The sequence below is a fragment of the Balaenoptera acutorostrata genome, chromosome 6, assembly GCF_949987535.1.
Source record: "Balaenoptera acutorostrata chromosome 6, mBalAcu1.1, whole genome shotgun sequence".
Lineage (NCBI taxonomy): Eukaryota > Metazoa > Chordata > Mammalia > Artiodactyla > Balaenopteridae > Balaenoptera > Balaenoptera acutorostrata.
In genome coordinates, this window is record NC_080069.1 from 117521066 (window position 1) to 117542852 (window position 21787).

The window sequence follows — 21787 nt, forward strand, 5'->3', positions numbered from 1 at the left end:
TTAAGTTTAAAATATTAAGTCACATCAGCGAGAGCAAACTCTCCTAGAAGCTTAGGTTTGGTGAGGCAATAAAAGCTAGCATGTATCTCGGCAAACTTCTGGCCCCTAGGAAGCATTGATAACTCAGAATTCTGCGTTGCTAAGCTCTTTCTGAAGTCTGACTGGGTCAACGGAGGAGATAATCGTAGCAGGTGCCCGTCAGGCTGTAAACTGTTCCCTTTGTTTGCAGGTGCTGGTGGTGGATCAGCTGAGCATGAGGATGCTTTCCTCCTGCTGTAAGATGACGGACATCATGACCGAGGGGATAACAAGTGAGCGGCCTTCCCTCTGCCCTCCCGTGACACTCAGCCTTCTCTTGGGGTGTTCTTTCTCCTCCCTATCTGTTATTATCTTGCTTGACTTTATTTTTTTATATAATTTCTATTCGTGAAACCACATTCTTTTTTTTTTTTTTTTTTTTTGAAGGCGTCGGGTCTTTGTTGTGGCCTGTGGGTTCTTCCTGTGGTGCGCAGGCTTAGTTGCTCCACGGCATGTGGGACCTTAGTTCCCTGACCAGGGATCGAACCCACGTCCCCTGCATTGGAAGGTGGATTCTTAACCACTGGACCACCAGGGAAGTCCCTATCTTGCTTGACTTTAGATCTTCCAACAACCTGGGTGGTAGGACCGTAAGTTCCTGAGAGAGACCCCAGGCTTTCTTGTTCTTCACTGAATCCCCCGCATCCAGTCCAGTGTTAGATGCCCGTTAAGTATCTGTGAAAGGATGCCAGAGGAAGGCTCAATCAAGAAAAAAAAAAAGGCAGGCCACCCAATAGAAAAAAATGGACAAAAGAATTAAACAGGCACTTAACAAAGGAAGAAATCCAAATGGCCAATAAATACGTGAAAAATTGGCCCCCTCAGTAGTGGTCAGGGGAATGCAATTAAAACCAGAGTGAGATACTGCTATGTACTCAGATTGGAGTATTTAAAATATGATAATGCCAAGTGGCAGGATATAGAAAAATGGAACTCCGATCTGACACGTGTCAGTTGGTACAGCTACTTTGAAGAACACTTGGCAGAGTCTAGGAGAGTTGAGGCATGCAGATCCTATGAGCCAGCACATCTGCAGTTAGATGTGTGTCCTAGGTAACCCAGGTGTGTGCGCCCGGGATGCTCACAGAGCGTCACTCATAGTAGCCCCAAAGTGGGAGCAACCAAAACGTCCATCAGGAGTAGAATGGTAAAATAAATTGTGGAATAGTCACACAGCAGAATACTATTGATACATAGCAAAGAAGAGGAACGAACTCTGGCTACTGGCTCATTCCAAAATGTAAATGAATCTGATAAACAATGTTGAGCAAAAGAAGCAAGGTACATCCTTAACAATATGCCTTAATTTACGTAATGTTCAAAAACAGGCAGAGCTAAGCTCTACTGCTTTGAAATGCAGGGACAAGTGAGTCTTAAACAACCACAAAGAGAAGTGATCACCATTCATGTCACCATGGTGGTTCTCTTTGGGGAAAAGGGAGGAAATTGTGATGAGGGAGGGTGGAGGAGGGCACTTCTGCAGTGCTGATGGGTTCTGTTGCCTGACTGGGGTGGTGCTTGTGCAGCATTTGCTTTATAATTATTTGTATATTTATGTTTAATTCATTCTTTGGAATGTGCTTTAGAATTTCACAGTAATAGGTTTTTGAAATAAGTTCAGTCACCTGCTCAAGGTCACTGGCCAGTGTCACACCTGAGACTAGGACACAGACCTCCTGGCTGCTCTCCCCAGCTCTTTTCACATTTGTGTGCAGCTCAAGTCTTACTTAGGAGCCCCTTTCAGGAGAGATCATGTATTTTAATCTGTGAAACAGCATTGATGGAAAAGCAGTCTATTTTGAGGTATTATTTCAAACAAGGAAGCTTAACCTTTGTTTTTCCTCCTAAAAAACTTCGGGTGGAACATACCTGTTGCAACGCAGCTCCCAGTTTTTTCCCCTGGAGAGAACTTTTATATGGTATGTGGCCCACAGACTACTGCCGGTCTTTGTTGAAATTCTACCATACCACAATCACGGGAGGGAGAGCAAGGAGGGTTGAGGTTTTCATTAAGCTAGATGAATGTAATTTAAAGATTGGTGATTTCATCATTTTTAAAAACACATTTCTGCAAAAAAAATTTTTTTAAGATAAAAAAGAAAACAAAAAAAAGAAATTAAAATAAAATAAAACAAAAACATATTTCCAAATCTAGTTTATCTATCACCAAAAGCATAGTCCTGTAAATAGGAGTACATAATTATTGGTGTGACTTTACGTCATTCAGTGGTCCAAGACCAGACTTGCCCCTGTTTTGAGCTTCAAAGTTATTTTCCTCACTGAATTTTTAAAACTTTTTTTTTCCTCTATCAAGGCAAAAAATGCAAATACAGGAAAAAAGCCAAATGTAGCTAATGAGCTTCTAACAAAGAAGCAGCACCGTCCTGCCCTCCTTCTTCCTCCCCCATCCCCGAGGATCCATCACCCCAGAGGCAGCCACTCTGCTCTTTCTTCTGGTTATCTTTTTGCTATTTCTAAATAAGTGCTTATAGGATTATTTCTTGATTCATCGTGTTAGACATTATCTGTTGACTTCCTGTGGTAGATGAGGGTTCAGCTCTCCCCTCCTGCCCACAGACTCTTCCCTATCCCAGAAGTTTTTTTTAAATGTCCTTACTTGGCAAAATTTAAAAGTCAGCAAGCCTGTGTTAACCACCCCCAAATATTTGCGGGGGGAAGTATTACTGGCCTATGAAATTCAAAAATCTACAACCCCTGGTAAAGTAGATGGTTGAGAGATTTTGGTATTAATTTGAACATTGTTTGGTGTGAAAAGTCTTTGTAAATGTTACAAGGGATACTTCTAAAGGGATGCTTTTATTTGCTTACATCACCTGCATAGGAAGAATGGCACTGTACGATTTCCTGCTCGCTCTGTACCAGAGGACAGTGTTGCGTAGGTGATGCATCCTAAGCTTTATCAGGTGACTAGAGAGATGATGACTTAGGTCTTCTTTCCCCAGCAGATGAAGTAGCTGACATACTGTAAAAGAAACCAGCAAACCAAACACCCACGGTTTGCTTTAACAAAATTTGATGTTTAGTCTTTGAACTATTGAGAGGAACAGTATTATACAGAAGGTATGTTTGGAATGTCTTCATTTGATATACAAAGGAAAATGATAAAACGATCTAATTGTTGAAAAACCAACCCAACACGGAAATTCTAAAGGAATTGGGATTATCTAGGACAGATGAGAAAAAACAGAAGGAAGAGGCAAAAGACTAGATCAAGGAATTTACTTAAACTGAAATGGGAAATAGGAAGTATTTAGTGTGATAAGGTTTCAGGTTTTCTACCACCTGAGCCTCGTGAGACAGAGGAACGTGGTAACTCTGGGGAAGGGGCATTGAGTCTTTCCTCCCCCCACTGTAGATTTTTATTGCGCCAGTCTGAAGGTGGCCTCTCTCTATGGCTTCTAGTTTTATGATCACCAGTTCTGTTTCCTTATTTACCATGGGCCGCTGTTTTGTTGTCTAGTTGTGGAAGACATCAACAAGCGCCGAGAGCCGCTCCCCAGCCTGGAAGCTGTGTATCTCATCACTCCCTCTGAGAAGGTAAGCCCTGCCCAGAAGAGCTTTGGCTGAGGTTACACGTGCTGGCTTGGTGTCTGTGTGGCACCATGTCTGATGGTTCTGGGTTAAGCACGCATTTAACACCCTGCTCTGTTTAAGCGTGCAATGCACCAGCGGGGAAGGGGGGGTGCGGTGAGGAGTGAAGAGTACATTCATTAAGCTTTCTGCCAGAAGCCAGGCTGGACCAAATCTCGATTCCCCCTTGTGTTCGCTTTCTAAGTAGGAGATCACTTTATCTAGTGATCCGCCTCCAGAACTTGGGTATTTTATGCTTTCAGATCTCTCTTTTTTTTTTTTTGGCCTCGCCACGCAGCTTGCAAAATCTTAGTTCCCCCGACCAGGGTTTGAACCTGGGTCCCCTGCAGTGGAATCTTGGGGTCCTAACCACTGGACCACCAAGGAATTCCCAGATTTATTTCATCAATATCCAGTTAGGGTTCAAATTTACCTGTCCTATCATTTTGGGGGGTTGGTTCAAATCAGTATCCAAGCAAGGCCCACCTTCTTGCTTTTGGTTGCTAGTTGTCTTAATGTAAATTCCCCCCAGTTTTCATGTTTTCTTTTCATTTTTGAAAACTGGCTTATGCGTGAGTTTCTGCAGATGCAACTAAATTGCCAGAACTTCATCGCAGTGAGTCTCCTGGCAGGTTTCTGACCACTTTCCTCTCTTGTGGGTTTCTTCTTAGGAACCCAAGTTATGGTGGCTCCAAAGCATGGACGCTGTCGTTTTGGAATGAGCTGGGGAGGCTTTTGTTCATCTAAACTCTGAAACAATCCTAATCTTAAATCCTCAGAACTCAGTTATGGCCGAACATAAGTTAGAATTATACATCAGAAATCCCTTGCTATTTTATGCATGTAGCTTGAAGCCAGCATGGATTTGACTCTGTTCAGATGTAGGTTCCATTTGCTTCTAGAATCGGATCCAGTTCCCTTTTTTTCCCTTTCCACAGTCTGTCCACTCTCTCATCAGTGACTTTAAGGACCCACCAACTGCCAAGTACCGGGCTGCACACGTCTTCTTCACTGACTGTGAGTACAGCTGTCAGCTGCCGCCCCGGCCTTCCTGCACAGCCAGACTGACCCCAACCAAGCCAGGCCAACAGGGAAGAAATGGGTTGTTCCCACATTTGTCCTGATCTTTTATTTTCTCTTCAGAAGACAAATTGCATAAGAGATAAAAATAAACGCCCACAAATACAAACCTACTAGGTCCTGCAGTCCCTTCCTGATTAAAAAAATAGCTCCTCTTCTAAGGTCTAGCATGTTTAATGCTCAGAAGAATTTTCCAATGCCAGCCTTGGTGTTTCATTGTATAGACTTCCAGATATCACTATAAACTGCAGTGTGTTTCCATCTACTTTTTAACTACAAAGACACTCTGATCTGGTGGTATTTGTATCAGGTACAACTGTATCATTGTCCTAGAATGTGTTTTGTTGCTTTGTGGAGGTTTTGTGCATGGAACCTAGTGCAGAGTGCACAATAATAACAGTTCACCCTGTGTTCTCTCTGGGGAAAACCCCACAAAACTCACCACTGAGCAGATGGGGGAGGGTTCTTGCAAAGAAGAATTTTATACTCTTTGAAGACGGGTGGCAAAGAAAGCAGGCAGATGGCATTAGTAATAATAAACCAATGACACATTTCTGGGGACCTGAAACTATTTGTTTGGCCCAGAAGAGTCATGAGAAATCGTGGTTCCCCCACCAAGTGGGACTCCTGTGCAGCAGAGTTCCTTAGAGGGCCTGGGGAAATGTCTGCATCACATTTCCCAACGATTTTATTTTTCTTTACTTATTTTTCATAAGTATCTCAGATGTGTGGTGTTTGTTTATATTACAGGCCTTTTCCTGATCCCTTCTTGATCTCTCTTGGTTCTTTTTCTTCCTCTCCTTAATGTCAGAAAATAGTTTTTATTAGCTCTCAATATCTCAGTCTTTATTGCCATTTGTTTCTTTGTTATACATTGAGGGCCTTGTAGGTGGTTTTGTATTCCTTTTATTCCTTTTATACCCTAGAGGTAGTAGGTTGTAGGGTAGGATGAACTTTCTATTTACCTTTTTAAAATCCTAATAAAATAAAGAATTCCCTGGATATGTGTGAATGTTGAAATGAACCAGAAAATGGACAGGAAAACCTACTGTCTTTGTCATTCTGGCAGCTTGTCCAGACGCCCTGTTTAACGAGCTAGTAAAATCTCGAGCAGCCAAAGTCATCAGAACTCTGACGGAAATCAACATTGCATTTCTTCCATATGAATCCCAGGTGAGACTGCGTGGGGGAGGGCATAGAAAATCCACATCCTGGCTATTCTCTCAGGAACTCTGGCCACATGCGAGAGGGTGGGGCAGGGGTGCAATAAAGAGAGTGGGGGAGGGGATTGCTGAATGACGTGTTGTGAGTGGATGTTTACGTAATGGCAACAGTAGTCCTTAGGGGTCTGCCCAAGATGCCCTCGTGTTAGTCTCCAGTTATTTCTGACTTTCTGCAGCCATCCTGCCCTTCTTAGTGTTCATTTCATCCTCACTCACATTGTTCACGCCTATTGGCTGACTCCTTGAATAAGCAAAAAGTAGCCAATCCAGAAAGAGCTTGGGAGAAGGGGAGGGGAAGGGATCAGACAACACCCGTTTGCTGCAAAGGAGACTGTTTTTATGTAGAGATAACCTCAGCTTGTCATGTGCCGAAGGAACAGATGGTAGCCTTCGTCATGAGCTGTTAACACTTCAAGTGCCAAAACCTCTCCTCTTGGAAAAAAACAAAGTCGTTAAACCAGTAAAGGTGAAGCTGATCATGAGAGAACATACAAAATTTTTACCTTAGTATTTTAAGATTTGTTAAAATGCCTCCTCCTTGCAAAGAAACAAAAAATAACACAACTTCTGTGCATTTTGTAGACGTAAGAGATGATTGTGGCATTTCGGGTCTTTATAGATCAGCTTCTAGACGCCAGAAAGTGACCAATTCTTCGGTAAGAAGAGATGGAAAAAATAGAGTGTGAATATTTTAAAAAGACAGTCTCTTTGCCCTCTTACTTGGCCTAAAGCTTAATCTCAGCTTGAGCACAGGAATTTTTTTCCTCTGTGTGAGCCCTGTCACCACCTGGATTGAACACAATCCAACTTTAGCATATTCAACCATATTATATTTCGTATATTTTTGAAACGTAATAACCTTTTTTTAAAACCTCAGGTTTTCCAGATCACGGTAGTTTACCTCATAGAGATTCTGAGAGAATACTGATAGCTGGTAGCCTCGTAGTTTAAGAGGGAAGTTCAGTCTTCTAGAACCCTCCAAAAAAAAAAAAAAGAAGAAGAAAAAAAAAGAAAAATACTTAGAACATACTATGAGGATAGGAAATTATTAAATCCATACAGAGCTCCTTTATTTGCTACAGTCACAGCACAATTTCTAGCCTGTCCTTTACTTATTTAAACTTACAATGAACGGCCCGTGTGGTGCGCCAAGACCTCCCCCCCTGCTCTCCTCCTGGGCTCCTCGCTGTTCATCAGACGCAGGCACACGCCTGCCTCAGGGCCTTGGCACCAGCCGGTTCCTTAGGGAGCCCCCTGCTGGGCAGAAACCCTGCACCTCCTTCAAGCCCTGGCTCAAAACATCCCCTCCTCAAGGAGGCCTCGTGTCCTCCCTGTACATCCTGTGGGCATTCTTCCCCTGCTTCTTATGTTCTCATACACGTACCCATTTCTCAAATACCATAAAATTTACTTTTCATTATGTTTGTTGTCTGCCTCTTCCTGCAAGATTGCGCGCTCCTTGAGGGCAGTCATGGTTTGGTCACTAACAGTTCCAAGTGGTTAGCACAGTTCCTGGCACCCAGCAGACACCCAAGCCGTGTTTGTAGAAGAAATGAAAATCTGAGACACCCAGCCTCACTACTAGCTTGGAAAAAAACTCTGACGGTTCACCATTCTGGATGAATATGACAGTTCACCGTTCTGGAAATATATGTATTTCTTCCCCGTCTCAGGTGTATTCCTTGGACTCTGCTGACTCTTTCCAAAGCTTCTACAGTCCCCACAAGGCTCAGATGAAGAATCCGATCCTGGAGCGCCTGGCGGAGCAGATCGCAACTCTGTGCGCCACCCTGAAGGAGTACCCAGCCGTGCGGTATCGGGGGTAAGGCTGCGCCCCAGTCTGCCTTCGGTGGCCCCCCCAACGTGTCCCCGAGCAAGGAACTTCCTCTGGCCTTGCCATTCCTCTGGCAGTTGTCTCCAGAGGGTCAAGATTGAGCGTCTCCATTTATAATTATTTTCCAGTGTTTTTGCTCTTTTCTAAATTTTATTGTGGAATATACCAATACATACAGAAAAGGGCATGAAATTCATATATTCAGTCAGTGAATAACTAAATGTGAACCCCCTGTAACTACAATTCAGGTTTCCTACAATTTTTCATCTCTTCCTAACCTTAAAAATCAAATACCCACCTTGCAAAAGATGTTTCAGAGTAAGATAAAATACAAGGAGAATAATTCTCCAAAGGACACATTTCTCAGATTTGATAAGGTCATTCACTTAGCACTTACCTGCTGTGTGCTAAGTGCTAGGCAGGCGGACTTAACCTGAAGACACAGCCCCTGCCCTTAGAAACCCCTGATCTGGGAGGGCAGGTAGGATGTGCACACCTACTGTGCAGGCCTGCGAGACCAGTGCCTTAGGACAGTGTAGGCCACAGGCTTGGGCATCCAGAGCAGGGAGAGGGCCCTTTGAGCTGAGAGGAGCACAGCTTCAGAGCAGAGGTGGCATCTGAGCCCAGTCCCGGAGGACAGGTTCGGATCTCAGTAGACCGATGAGGAGCCGGGGGCATTTTGTTGGGATGAGCAGAAGCATGACGTTGGACAGCAAAGGGCGAGCTGGGGTAGGGGTGGTGGTCTAGCGCGGTGTATGTGTGGGCAGTGGGGCGAGGTGAAGCCAATTCTGGAGGCCTTGGATGCCAAGTTTGGGATCATGCCCTTCAGTGGTCATCACTGGGTAGCCTCTGGGGGATTTGCACGGGGAGTGAACGCAGTGGTGTGGGAGTGTGAAGCTGGGAGCACGAGTGGGAGTCACAGCCCCACGAGGAGAAGCAGAAGGGCGGGGGGCACAGCAGGAGGAGCGGAGGGTCTGAGCAGGAAGTGCAAGGATCCTCATCACCTCACTGTCCGCAGGGACGTGCACCCGTGGGACAACGCCCCCCTCCGTTAGGGTCCTCCCCGACAGAAGCCTGGTGGAAGATAAGAAATGGGGTCTTGGGGTTCACTCGTTGGAGGGATAGGGCTGGGAGCAGAGCTGCTTTTGCGCTGAGCGTGGCCAGGTGGCAGGCAGCAGCCACAGGATAAACATCGCCGGGAGGAGCCCAGGAAGTGCCACCCGGCTCAGACAAGGCGGAAGGTCCACAGGTTCTCACTTGTGTCTTTCCGGCTCTGCTGGCAGAAATGTCACTTCCAACGAAACAAAACAGGGTCCAAGGGAATTTGAATTGAGGGAAGTGAGAGTCAGGTGGGTCAGACTCAGACAGCCTGATCATGGGAAAAGGATGGATGGTTAGGACCCTCTGCTGAAGTGTGGTGGTTTATCTGGAGCTGCTTGGAAATACTACCTCTGTTTCCATTTGGATAGTTTGGTTTTTTTAAAGGAAACTAGAAAATCATTTATGTTCCAGGCACCGAGCTAAGTATTTTATTTGTCCTTTTAAATTATACATCTAATTTAAATTATACATCTAATGTGAGTATATTCTCATTGTAAAAGAACAATACAGATGAAGCTTGTGTCTCCCTTGACCCTCCCGCACTGTCCTGCCTTCCGCCATGAGGGCAGACAGTGTCATCGATTGGGGCAGGGCCGTTCACCCTCTGTCCCTCCTCCTTTGTCAGGGAATACAAGGACAATGCTTTGCTGGCTCAGCTAATCCAGGACAAGCTCGACGCGTACAAAGCCGATGATCCGACAATGGGGGAGGTAAGTCTTACTTGGCCCACGTGCTTCTCTCACCAAGCGACCACAGTGTCCGCGTGGCAGCCTGGGCACAGCTGGCTTCCTTTGCTCACAGAGCGTGTGCGAGCGCCCTTGTTCCTGTGCAGTGAGCTCCAGCGAAACGCTCAAGCCCTTGGGCAGGCGATACAGATTGTGTTCAGTGTAGCTGAGCTACCAACTTGTTTCTGTTTGCTGGGACTTTCTCAATGTTAGCAGGACAGCCCTGCCTCCGGGGACCCCCTCAGTGGAACAGTATCAAAACCAGAAAATTGACATTGCTACAATCTCCAGCCCTTATTCAGATTTCACTAGTTAGTACATGTGCTCGGGTGTGTGTGTGCACGCGCACGTGCGTGCACAGTTCCGTGCAATTTTATCACATGTGTAGATACATGTAACCACCACTGCGATCAAGACACAGAACTATCCCGTCACTATCTTGATTTAAAAACTGACAGCCCCAGGTTCTGGGGACCCCCTCAGTCCCAAGCCGGCTGGATGATGGGTCACCCTTTTTATAGCTGAACCTAGGTGATGTTCCCCTTCGTAAGCTCACTTTAGACCCCAGCCACAGTTTTGGATCTGCATCAAAGGGCCCTCATTATGAAATAGACACATTGGATTCTCACATGGTGTGTGCTGGTGTCCCTGTCCAGCAGTAAATGGACTTAGTGCTGTTTGAGTCAGAGTTTACATCCTGCTGCCACTTTTTACAGGAGGGGTAGCTATGCTAGTCGGAGAAGCGGGAGTTGTATGGGGCAGCTCATGAAACCATTCCCTGTGTCCTTCCTTCAGGGCCCAGACAAGGCACGCTCCCAGCTCCTGATCCTGGACCGCGGTTTCGACCCCAGTTCCCCTGTCCTTCATGAATTGACTTTTCAGGCTATGAGTTACGACCTGCTGCCTATTGAAAACGATGTATACAAGTAAGTACACAGACCCGGTGTGACTGCAGCTTTGCAAATGAACCAAACACACCTCTAATTTAAGAAAAAGGATGTCGTTAATCCTAGGAAAATCTGGTGCATTGATACAGTCTTGCTAATAAGCCCGCAAGCTTTTCTGTGAGTTCCCAAAGTCCAGCTGCACCACCAGCCAGAAACTCCTGCCCCTTTCAAAGAGAAGAAGAACTTTAGATCTTTATTTCACAGCTCACGTCACCTCAGTTCATAGCTGGCTTGGGTGTGTTAATATGCTGACTTGTGTGTGTAAGAGCATATCTTATTCAGAGTTGAAACTTCTTAACTACAGATCATGAAATATGATGATGATAAAATATATCAACAGGAGTTTCCTACTGAATTTTATTTGCAGTTTGCTTCATTATAAACAACATTTTTCTTGGCAGCAATCATCAGAAACTCAGTCTCTAAAAACTTATTTTTCTTTCTTTGGGAACAGGCTATATTGTTCTCGTGTCCTTTATTTTATAACATTAACCGTAAAGATAGTTGTTTCAAAATGAAGGTTCTAAAAATATGACTGAATCTCAGCTTTTCCCCTTTGGTACCTGTAATTCTTGCTTTCCTTTAGATGTTCATGATTTCACATGTGAAAATTTGCTGAGGGCCAGTTGCAGGCAGCTGCAGAATGCTGTTTAGGTCCCACACATTTGAGGCTGGTGTCCCAGGCCGTTTCCAACCAGGAACAAGTGTGATCCTCGCCTTTCCCTTTCAAGTACCTCTGAACCCACCTATAACCTGACTTCACACCTGAGCCAGGTGGCTCTGATGGAGCTCATATCAACTGACCCTGGGGGTTTTAAACCAGGACCTCAAGTCAGTTGACTTTGATTAGATCTTTGGGTCTCTCTCTGCCTAAGAAATCGTTAGCTTTTTTAGATGCAGCAGACCTGACACAGATAGTGACACATCAGATGGTTGGGGTGCTTGCTTGATGTTCAGACAGATTCGTGTGAACATCTGGCTGTTATTTTTTGTTGTTTGTTTGGGTTTTTTTCTGCTCCTTCCACAAGGAGGAGTTCTACTTTTTTTTTTAATTAATTAATTTTATTTTATTTATTTTTGGCTGTGTTGCGTCTTTGTTGCTGTGCACGGGCTTTCTCTAGTTGCGACGAGCGGGGGCTACTCTTCGTTGTGGTGCGCAGGCTTCTCACTGCGGTGGCTTCTCTTGTTGCGGAGCACAGGCTCCAGGGGTACGGGTTTCAGTAGTTGTGGCATGCGGGCTCTAGAGCGCAGGCTCAGTAGTTGTGGCTCACAAGCTTAGTTGCTCCGCGGCATGTGGGATCTTCCCGGACCAGGGCTTGAACCCGTGTCCCCTGCACTGGCAGGTGGATTCTTATCCACTGCGCCACCAGGGAAGCCCCATCTGTCTGTTTTAAACCAGGGGGATTGGATGAATTTTGTGGGACGTCTCCTCTCCAGGTATGAGACGAGCGGCATCGGAGAGGCGAGGGTGAAGGAAGTGCTCCTGGACGAGGATGACGACCTCTGGATAGCGCTGCGCCACAAGCACATCGCGGAGGTGTCCCAGTAAGAGCCCACCCTGCGCCCTTCCCCTAGCCTCGGCCTCAGGCTCCAAAGCTCACCCCACCAACATGGGCAATCACAGTTGCCGGTTGCCGGTGTGCGTTCTCTGGGCAGCTTGACCAGAGCTCACCAGTGCATGAATTCGTTGCTTCTACTAAGTCGCCAACGTGCTAACCAGTGATGATGAACCCCTTCTGATATCTGAGCTCAGGCTACACCGACTTCATGAAGTTAGAAAATCCATTCTGTGTTAGGGTTGCTTTTAGGATTTTTAGAAAGCATTTGTAGCTCTCTCAGTAAGATGCTTTATAAACGCTAAACACTTGAAGCCAGTTTATTCTGTTGAAGGATCCGGACTCCACTACATACAGTTCAGTTTTCGTTTATATAGCTGGTGTGTCCCCTTCCTCCCTGTTGACATACCTAAAATTTCTGAGCAAGCATTGATGTATTTACTGATACATGTGCTAAACCAGTACCTTGCTCTGAAAGTGTTTCAAAATGTTTCTAACACTGGAAAGTTTTTAATAAGACCTTTAAACTGTAGATAACAAGCCTGCTTTTGCAGAAAGACACATTCTGCTACGCTGAGTTGGTGCTATCCGGCAGGAAATTCACAAGGAAGAGTGAGAAACTGTTTCAGCCTGGGATAGTTCTGTTGTTTAGAAAAGTAGTTTCCAAACTTTTTGGATCACTCAACTTTAGAAAAATGTTAATTCACATTGCCAGTACGTAATTTATTCATGCATTAAATATATGCTTTATTGTACTAATATGCATATTTTATAGCATATACAAAAAACATAAATTTGAACAGGATGAAGTAAAATTATATAAATAGATGTCCTAACATTTTCTTTTCTGCTCTCAAATTGTCTCGCACACTCCACTATGGAGACCCCTGGCTTAGAATATTAGGAAAATGATGTATCTGTCTCTCCTCTTAGAAAATCACTTTAGATGTATGCATTACGGGCAAGAAAAGCCGCCACATATTCCTAAAGGAGGAATCTTGCATGACTCCTATAGCATCATATAGAGACACTTGGTGCCGCGTTGAAGCTTAGCTGCGTCCTTCTGTCTTCCAGGGAAGTCACCCGTTCTCTGAAGGATTTTTCTTCCAGCAAGAGAATGAATACTGGAGAGAAGGTAAACCGGGACTCATGCTCCAGTGCTCCAGAGAAAGCCGAAATCCCTGCTTTCTCTCTGGGGGCGGGGAAGATGCCTCCTCAGCACGGGGCTAGTGAGTTGGGGGCTGAGAGGGGTCATGGTCCTCTTTTCACCTCTACCATTTTGTCTTATTTTTGTATTCAGAATTGAGATCCGAACCCCCTGCCTTTTGATATTTATAGAGAGCTTCTCCTTGTTACTCTGAAGATTAGTGTTTACTGTTTTGGATCATGGTTCACTTTAAGCCAGAAGAACTTGCTAAAACCTTTTTTAGCTTGTGGTAGCATTAGAATTTATATCCTGATTCACCTGGGCCTCTCCTCCTCCTGACTGTTTATCAGAGGTATTTTACTCTTCTTAGGAGAAATGCCGCTCTGACTGTGTTGCTCCCTGGCTTAGGATCATTAGGCGATTTCCTGATCCCAGTAGAATTAAGCCCCACTGTGGACACGCCTTACAGTGCCCAGGTCATCGGGCCCCACAGACTCTCATCTCTGCCTCCCTCCTCCTTGCCCCCATTGCCTTGCTCAAGCCATGCCTGTGTTCCTTGCCTCGGCCTTGCCGTATGAGGTCCCTTTCCTTTGGCTCAGGCATCGTTTTCTCTGAGCCAAGACTAGGGAGGTGTCTCTGCTCTGCACCCACATTCATGATTCCCTCCAAGGGTGCTAATCCACTCACTTAGAATGGCTCCTCTGCTCAGTGTTAGCTCCATGAAGGCAGAAATTCTTTTTTTGTCCTTGTATCTCCAGCACCTAAAAGTGCCTGGTATGTAGTAGTCATTCAATAAATTTCCTTTAGGTACATGAGTGGGATTAGGTGGGTCACCCAATTAGAAAGTCAGCAGAGCCCTTCCACCTGTCAGGATGCAGATTCCAGCCTTCTCTCCCCTTCTCCCTACTTCCTACCTGTCTACACAACTACAGCCTTTCTGCGGAGATGAAATGTGAATTGATTCCATGACTGCTTGAGCTGAGTATGCAGAAAAGCAGCATGCAGAGGAAAAACTGTTTTTTCCTGGCAAGAATTATGCTCTCAGTAACTTTCTAGTCCAATAAATAAAACATAATTGCTAGATTTCAGAGGTCAGTTCCCCAGCTATAAGACAGTCACGGTATTTGGATCAATAATTTTTTGAGCCAGAGAGGCGGAAATCTAAACATACGTGATCTTGTGTTTAACAGATGCACTTGGGGGGGGGTTACAGAGTGTACACTTGGGAGTCCGGTGCTGGCTGCTGTCCTGTCCTGTGCCCACCCTCCTTGCCCACCCTCTTAGCTCAGGGCCATTGGAGTGAGACCATGTGCTTCCCTCTTCCCATAGACCACCATGCGGGACCTGTCCCAGATGCTGAAGAAAATGCCCCAGTACCAGAAAGAGCTCAGCAAGGTATGACGATCCAAAATGATCCATTCGCATCGTGAGTATAAACAGCTGCAAAAAGGCTCCTCTACCCTTGCTGATTCATAGAAATCCACAGGTTTTTAGTCATCTTCAATTTTTATTAGAAAAAAATGAAAGGTTGGGATAGACAGGTTATTTCCCATGATTTTCTTTTCTCCTTTTCATCTTTTTCTCTCTGTATCCTTCCAATTCCTTACCCCATGGGCCTGAGGGAGAGAGCTCAGAGAAAGTCACAATGATCTGGGAGTCACACATCGCTTCCGCCTTAGAAGCGAGTCACTAAATCCACACGAAGGCAAGGGGGATTGAGCGCCACCTGCTGGAGGGAGGAGTATGAAAGGATTTGTGGATGCCTGTGAAACCATCACACCACCCCACCTCCATAAAGGATTTCTCCTTCCTCTTGACTCTTGTAGAAGGTGGTCTGTCCCTCTTCCTGACACACACAATTCTCTACCCAGCGGTGTCTGTGAACCTGCTTGAATGCATATTTCATCTCCTTTATGAGGCTGGAGACGCCTTGGTGCCTAGCCCTGTGTCAATACATAGCAGGTGCTTACTAGATGCTGCACAAATCAGCGAGTGATTCCTTGACCACACGCTCTCTGCTTTGTCCTAGTATTCGACCCACCTGCACCTTGCCGAGGACTGCATGAAGCATTACCAAGGCACCGTGGACAAACTCTGCCGGGTGGAACAGGTAGGGCCTTTTCCTTCTCTTTCTGCCAGGCCCATTTATTTGCTTAACCTTGAACACCCTGCAGAATCATAGGAAATAGAAATGGGAAAGCCTGCTAGATCGTGTTGTCTCGACTCTCTGGAGCCAGTGCAGTTCCACGCTCAATGGTAGGGACTAGGTTGGTCTGGAATGCCATGCCGTTTGGATTCTGCATGTCTGACTTTCCAGAGGCTCCCTGGAATGGCAGAAGAGAGGTGTACGCAGCGCCGAGCCCTACATTGACAGGGCTGGCTGAAGGTTGTATCCTGAATGTCTTTCCCTCCTGCCATAGCCACACCAGCTTGGAGACCTAGAGGCTGAAAGTGGGTAGGGCAGCCGAAGGTCAGAAATTCACCCACAGCCTCCCTGATCACAATTGGGATCGGAGTTCTGTCCCTGTCACTGGTTTGTTTGACGTGCTTGTTTCTCTCTGCTTTCTTTTCCTCGTCTGCAAAGGGACATAACAAAGCTGCCACATTTTCCAGGAGTGTCGTGTCGAGTCACTAATCCTGGCACTACATTCCTCACACATGATAACATTTCTCAACTGGGGTCAGCTTCTAAAGGAGGGGAGGTCATCCCACGATGCCGAAGCCTCAGCCAAAGGTCCCCCTTCACAGAAAAAAGAACTCAAGTTCTCAGTGTGAGACTAAGATTTAAATCTCCTGGTTTGATGTGACAGGCTCGGCTAGGTTTGTAAGACCAGCCCTGATTCATGGACTCTCTCCTACGGGGAAGTAGCCCTGCTGAAATTCATCAGTTTCATAGGTGATGTTTGCAAACGCAAGGCGTCCTCTCCAAAAGAACTTGACTCTCCAGAAGATAGGTTATCCCTAGAGCGAACGGTACAAATGCAGTTGGGATTCATCCTTGGAAGTCTGCACTTTTCCAGAAGTGCCCAGTGGTATTCGTTGAACTAGTCACATTAAATTTTTTTAAATTTATTTATTTATTATTTTTTTAAACATCTTTATTGGAGTATAATTGCTTTACAATGGTGTGTTAGTTTCTGCTTTATAACAAAGTGAATCAGCCATACGTATACATATATCCCCATATCTCCTCCCTCTTGCGTCTCCCTCCCACCCTCCCTATCCCACCCTTCTAGGTGGTCACAGAACACCAAGCTGATCTCCCTGTGCTATGTAGTCACATTAAATCTGACTTTGAGGCAGTATTAGAGCCAGGTCCTGCTGAGCAGATGTTTGTTGAGGCTGCGCTGAGCTGGGAAAGGGCCTTGGAGAGGGGCCCCACCTTCCTCTGGCCCAGGCTGGGCAGAGGCCCGAGCTTGAGATCATGCTCATTACGGACTCCTGGGATCTTGAGGGAAAAAAGGCAACCTTCCGGCAACCTCTGTAAGAGCTCCAGAGAAAGTTGCAGCCGCTGGTCTCAGAACAAGACCAAATTGTTCTTGGTTTGCTGAGACTGATGTGCTGCTTTCTTGGGCCTGTTGAGAATGGTTCCGCCTCTTGCCTGAGTTGTGAGGGCGGGGCCATAGACCGTGCTCACTTCACTCTTTATCTTCAGTCCCACTGTTAGCACCCCCTCCCCCTTCATCTCCTTCAGTGGGATTTGCAGGGAGCCCATGTTTTTTTCTCCTCTCCCTAAAAGTGGTTGGAAGATTAAAAACAGAGGTTAAAATCTTGGAGTAGTTAAAACTCAGCAGGCACAGCCTTCCGTGCCAAGGGGAGTGGAGCAGGAAGAGTCTAGCCAGGCGGAGGCACCTTATAATATTGAAGCTTTTCACATGTGGGAAGTGCATCCCCTTAAGCCCCGATCCCTCTGTAGGGCTTCGTCCCTCTTGAGGACCTACCAGGATTGAGGCTTTCCCCGAGGAATTGGCACACGTACACTGGAACTCACCTGGAGGGAACAGCCTGCCTTTAAACAAGATGGCAAATCAGCGTGGTTCCTGGTTTTGGAAAGCAAAGCCTGGGGCTTTCCTCGGTTCTCACTGATGCCGCAGATACCAGTGCTGATTACCCCTGTTCTGATTAATTAATTGAGAGCATAAGCACCTGCTGAAGACCTTCCCCCAACCAAACTAAACATCCCAGACGTTTATGGAGAACCAGTTTTCTAATAGTTACCATTTGTCCAGACTGTTGCCAGAAATGGGGTCAACATGGTGTGTTTTCTGCAGGACCTGGCGATGGGCACGGATGCTGAAGGGGAGAAGATCAAGGACCCCATGAGAGCCATTGTCCCCATTCTGCTGGACGCAAATGTCAGCACTTACGACAAAATCCGCATCATCCTTCTCTACATCTTTTTGAAGAATGGTAGGAACGGTGGGATATAGAGGAGGGGAGAGGCCCTTTCTTGGGGAAAATGAGGCAGCTGGGAGAGAGAGAATAAAGTGGAAAACAGTGTAAAAGACAAGGAAAAGGGAAGGAAAGGGGTGTTTAATAAGATCTGAGGGGCTGTTTACATCTGGGGAAATGTCATGTAGGCAAAACAGTTGCAACTAGAGGCTGAGTATCCCCCATTGATTCTGGAGTTAGTCAAAGGGACAGGATAATTCGAAGAGGATAGGGTGGGGACAGCTGGGAGAGTCTATTGGCTTTATGGCCAGTTTATTAGAGCGTTTCTGCTAGATACTTTTAACTTGCCCCACATTTGTAATCTGTGCCTTTAAATAACTGATTTTTACCCACATATGTTGCCCATAAGTGTCCATAGGTGTCCATTGTGCCAAAGATGGACACAGAGGCTCTCCTGTCCAAGCTGACTGTGATGTGGGCCAGGGGTGGTGGTGACGGCTGAGAAGCAGGAGACGGATGGAAATACCGACCATGAGGGGCAGCTGCTGATGGTCACAGCCCGTAGGCTAGAGTGGAATTGGAGTCCTGATCTTGTCTTGTCTTACAGTAAACCTGATGCCATGAGCGGATTAGTTCCCACTGATCCCGAGGAGAAGGGGCACTGTTCCCCAGGCTCTGCTTCTCAGTGTGTGATGTCCAGGGGCTGGCGTGGCGATCGGGGTTTTGTTCTCGCAGGCATCACCGAGGAAAACCTGAACAAGCTGATCCAGCACGCCCAGATCCCCCCGGAGGACAGTGAGATCATCACCAACATGGCCCACCTCGGGGTGCCCATCGTCACGGATGTGAGCACCAGCCTCGCATCGGGGGGAGGCAGAGGGGAGACAGCAGCTCTCATCTCTTCTCCCCTGACTGACTTAAGGCAGCTTACAGTACACACACTCAACACTGAGAAAGAGAAAACATAAAATCAGAGGGATGCAGGGGTAGAGGTATAAATAAAATCAAGGTGTAGCGCCAGGAACCCAGGTGGGCACATCAAGGAGGCACACATAGTCACAGAGCCGAGCTGTGTCTGTGAACCCGCCCCAAACAGGAGTCATACCAGCTCTGTCCCACGTGTCTTGAGTCAGCCTGGCTCTGCCGTAGGACACTTAGACTCAGCATCTTCTGTGAGGTTGTGAACACAACGCTTAGTGTCACGCCGCCTTGCCACCTTTCGGTCTGCTTCTCTGACGATGACTTAGGACCCAGTGGGGTCAGGTGTGGGGGGCCCGACCAGCAATGAGCTCTGGAAGAGGCCGGGCGGGGGGCTCCAGGACTCTTCAGAGCCCCCGCCAGGAACCTTGCTTGTAGGAACCCCACTTCCTGCAGGGAGTCAGCTCACGCCTCAGTGCTGGTAAAGCAGGGTTGTAGGTGCGCTCCTTCTGGAATCTTAGAGTCAAAAGCTTTGTTCCAGAGCCACCAGACCAGAGACCTGTGACTGGGGGCCATCTGGCGTTTTCAGGCCCTTGTTCACAAAGGGACCAAATGAGAACAGAGATGATTCATTCAGTGCATCCCGTGCTGTTGAAGCAAAATCAGCTACACCAAAGCAGTATTTTCTCCTATAATTGACAACAAACTAATTTTTTTAACTCCCTGCATTTGTAAGAAATGGCACTTATCCGTTTGACCCACGTTTGCCATTTTTCCTGGCTTTGAAGAACCACGTTTGCTCCAGGTTCTTGGGCTGGAGCCCACGGGGCATAGTCCGGGTTTTCGCAGGAAAAGCTCCCTAATTCTTAGTCTTTGCCAGGGCTGACTCCCGGCAGGGAGCCCAGGGGTCAGCGAGGCCTTGCCGGCCCAGGCGCTGACTCAGAGCCTCGTATCGTGTGTTTGCCTTCAGTCCACGCTGCGTCGCAGGAGCAAACCGGAGCGGAAGGAGCGCATCAGCGAGCAGACCTACCAGCTCTCACGATGGACCCCGATCATCAAAGACATCATGGAGGTCAGCGCGGGCCGAGACGAGGGCACAAGGGCAGCCGGGCCCAGGGCTCTGCACCTGAGGCCCGGAGGCTTCAGCCTCACCTGCCCTCGGGTGGGGGTGACACCCGGGGACTTGCACCCAGGCCTTGGAGGGTTTGTGCAGAGCAGCCCCAGGAGGCTGTCAGATGTGGATCCTCAGATCCACACGATTGAGCCCCACAGTAGAGACCCCTCAATGGTACTGCAGCCGAAGGAACCAAACCTGTCACAGCACCTGAAGTTCCTCTGAGTAAGGAGCGCCACGCCAAGGACGCAGCAGGGCGGGAGGGCCTCTGGAAAGAGACCCCAGCGCATCCTCCTCCTCTCCCGCTGCTCCCCTCCTTCAGCCCTCACGTCAGCCAGAGACCCTGCCGATCATGTGTCTGTTCAACCCTCTCCCTTGCCTGGAGTTCTCACCCTCCTTTGCACCTCCTGAACCCTGCCTTCCTGCCAAGTCCCATACACCGGCCCACCTGTCTGCCCACCCAGCACCACAGAGGCCTCCCTGGACTCCCACAGCATGTGTCAGGGTGCTCTTTACATGTGTGTGCTGCTCGCTGTGTTGGCTCGTCGTTTTAGACCTTGGTCCTGTGCCCTCACCTGACGTGTCCTCTGGCACCGAGCCTTGCGCATAGTAGGTGTTTCGTATCTGTGAAAGTCAGGTAGCCCAGCGGTGCCCCTTCCTCCCCTTCTTGTAGCTCGAGGTCGAGGAAACCCTGTGTAGAATCCTGATGCACCCTGGGAGCTTTGGGGTGGGAATTGGAGATGGTCTTTCCAGTTCCTGCCCTTGACAGGTGGACAGGACTGGGGTCCAGAGAATGAAAGGTCTTGGCCAGGATCCCTTTGCTAATTCATAGCAGTGCATGTGTTCCCACTGAATTGTACGTTAAAATAAATATATTTTAAGTATATATAGTGAGTCAGCTTCCTATTTTTAAAACCCACAAACCAAAAAGATGGGTGAACATGAGACATCTTGAAACCAATTACGTTTCTTTGCTTGGCAGAGTGGATCAACCGCTCTGTCTCATTCCCTCCTTTGTTCTCTGCTCCCTTTTCCTTCCCCACCCCCAACCCCAGTCCCCCAAAGAGACATGTGTGGGCTTCACACGATAGCTGTTAGGAGTGTAGACTTCTTGGCAGCAGGGGGTGGGTAGCTGGATCCACCCACCAGATAATTAGGCCCTTGGGTAACTGAGGCTGTAAGGCCTCAGCTTGCCTGAGAGACTACCCATGCCTAGTGTCTTCAAGACGGATGACAAGGGTCAGGAGTTTATTGGACAGGATGTGACATTTATAACCTCACATGGAACATAAAAGGGTGGAAGAGAAGCAAGAAAAATTAATGCAGGGTTTTTTTTTAAGTTTATTTATTTATTGTTTTTGGCTTCATTGGGTCTTCGTTGCTGCGTGTGGGCTTTCTCTAGTTGTGGCGAGCAGGGGCTACTCTTCATTGCGGTGCGCGGGCTTCTCATTGCGGTGGCTTCTCTTGTGGAGCACGGGCTCTAGGTGTGCGGGCTTCAGTAGTTGTGGCACGTGGGCTCAGTAGTTGTGGCTCGTGGGCCCTAGAGCGCAGGCTCAGCAGTTGTGGCACACGGGCTTAGCTGCTCCGCGGCATGTGGGATCTTCTTGGACCAGGGCTCGAACCCATGTCACCTGCATTGGCAGGCAGAGTCTTAACCACTGCGCCACCAGGGAAGCCCAATGCAGGTTTTTAAAAAAAAACTTCTCGGGGCTTCCCTGGTGGCGCAGTGGTTGAGAATCCGCCTGCCAATGCAGGGGACACGGGTTCGAGCCCTGGTCTGGGAGGATCCCACATGCCGCAGAGCGGCTAGGCCCGTGAGCCACGACTACTGAGCCTGCGCGTCTGGAGCCTGTGCTCCGCAACAAGAGAGGCCGCGACAGTGAGAGGCCCGCGCACCGCGATGAAGAGTGGCCCCCGCTCGCTGGAACTGGAGAAAGCCCTCGCACAGAAACGAAGACCCAACACACCCAAAAATAAATAAATAAATAAATTAAAAAAAAAAAACTTCTCTTCAAGAGCAGACCTACAAACTTATCTCATTGTATCCGCTGGTTACGAAGCATCTGGTCCGCCCGCTCTGA

At 47.4% G+C, this 21787-nt stretch overlaps 1 protein-coding gene across 2 annotated transcripts in view; it reads left to right on the forward strand.

Moving 5' to 3' along the window:
- STXBP1 (syntaxin binding protein 1) overlaps positions 1-21787 on the forward strand; it is a 70432-nt gene that overhangs the window by 35888 nt on the left and 12757 nt on the right. For both annotated transcript variants that reach the window (XM_057548754.1, XM_057548756.1), the window contains exons 3-16: positions 230-311; positions 3560-3636; positions 4608-4686; positions 5819-5922; positions 7646-7794; positions 9533-9617; positions 10428-10558; positions 12017-12124; positions 13210-13270; positions 14612-14677; positions 15312-15392; positions 17554-17692; positions 18410-18519; positions 19563-19664. In XM_057548754.1, the coding sequence (XP_057404737.1) occupies positions 230-311; positions 3560-3636; positions 4608-4686; positions 5819-5922; positions 7646-7794; positions 9533-9617; positions 10428-10558; positions 12017-12124; positions 13210-13270; positions 14612-14677; positions 15312-15392; positions 17554-17692; positions 18410-18519; positions 19563-19664 (1374 nt within the window). The remainder of the gene's footprint in view (positions 1-229; positions 312-3559; positions 3637-4607; positions 4687-5818; positions 5923-7645; positions 7795-9532; positions 9618-10427; positions 10559-12016; positions 12125-13209; positions 13271-14611; positions 14678-15311; positions 15393-17553; positions 17693-18409; positions 18520-19562; positions 19665-21787) is intronic.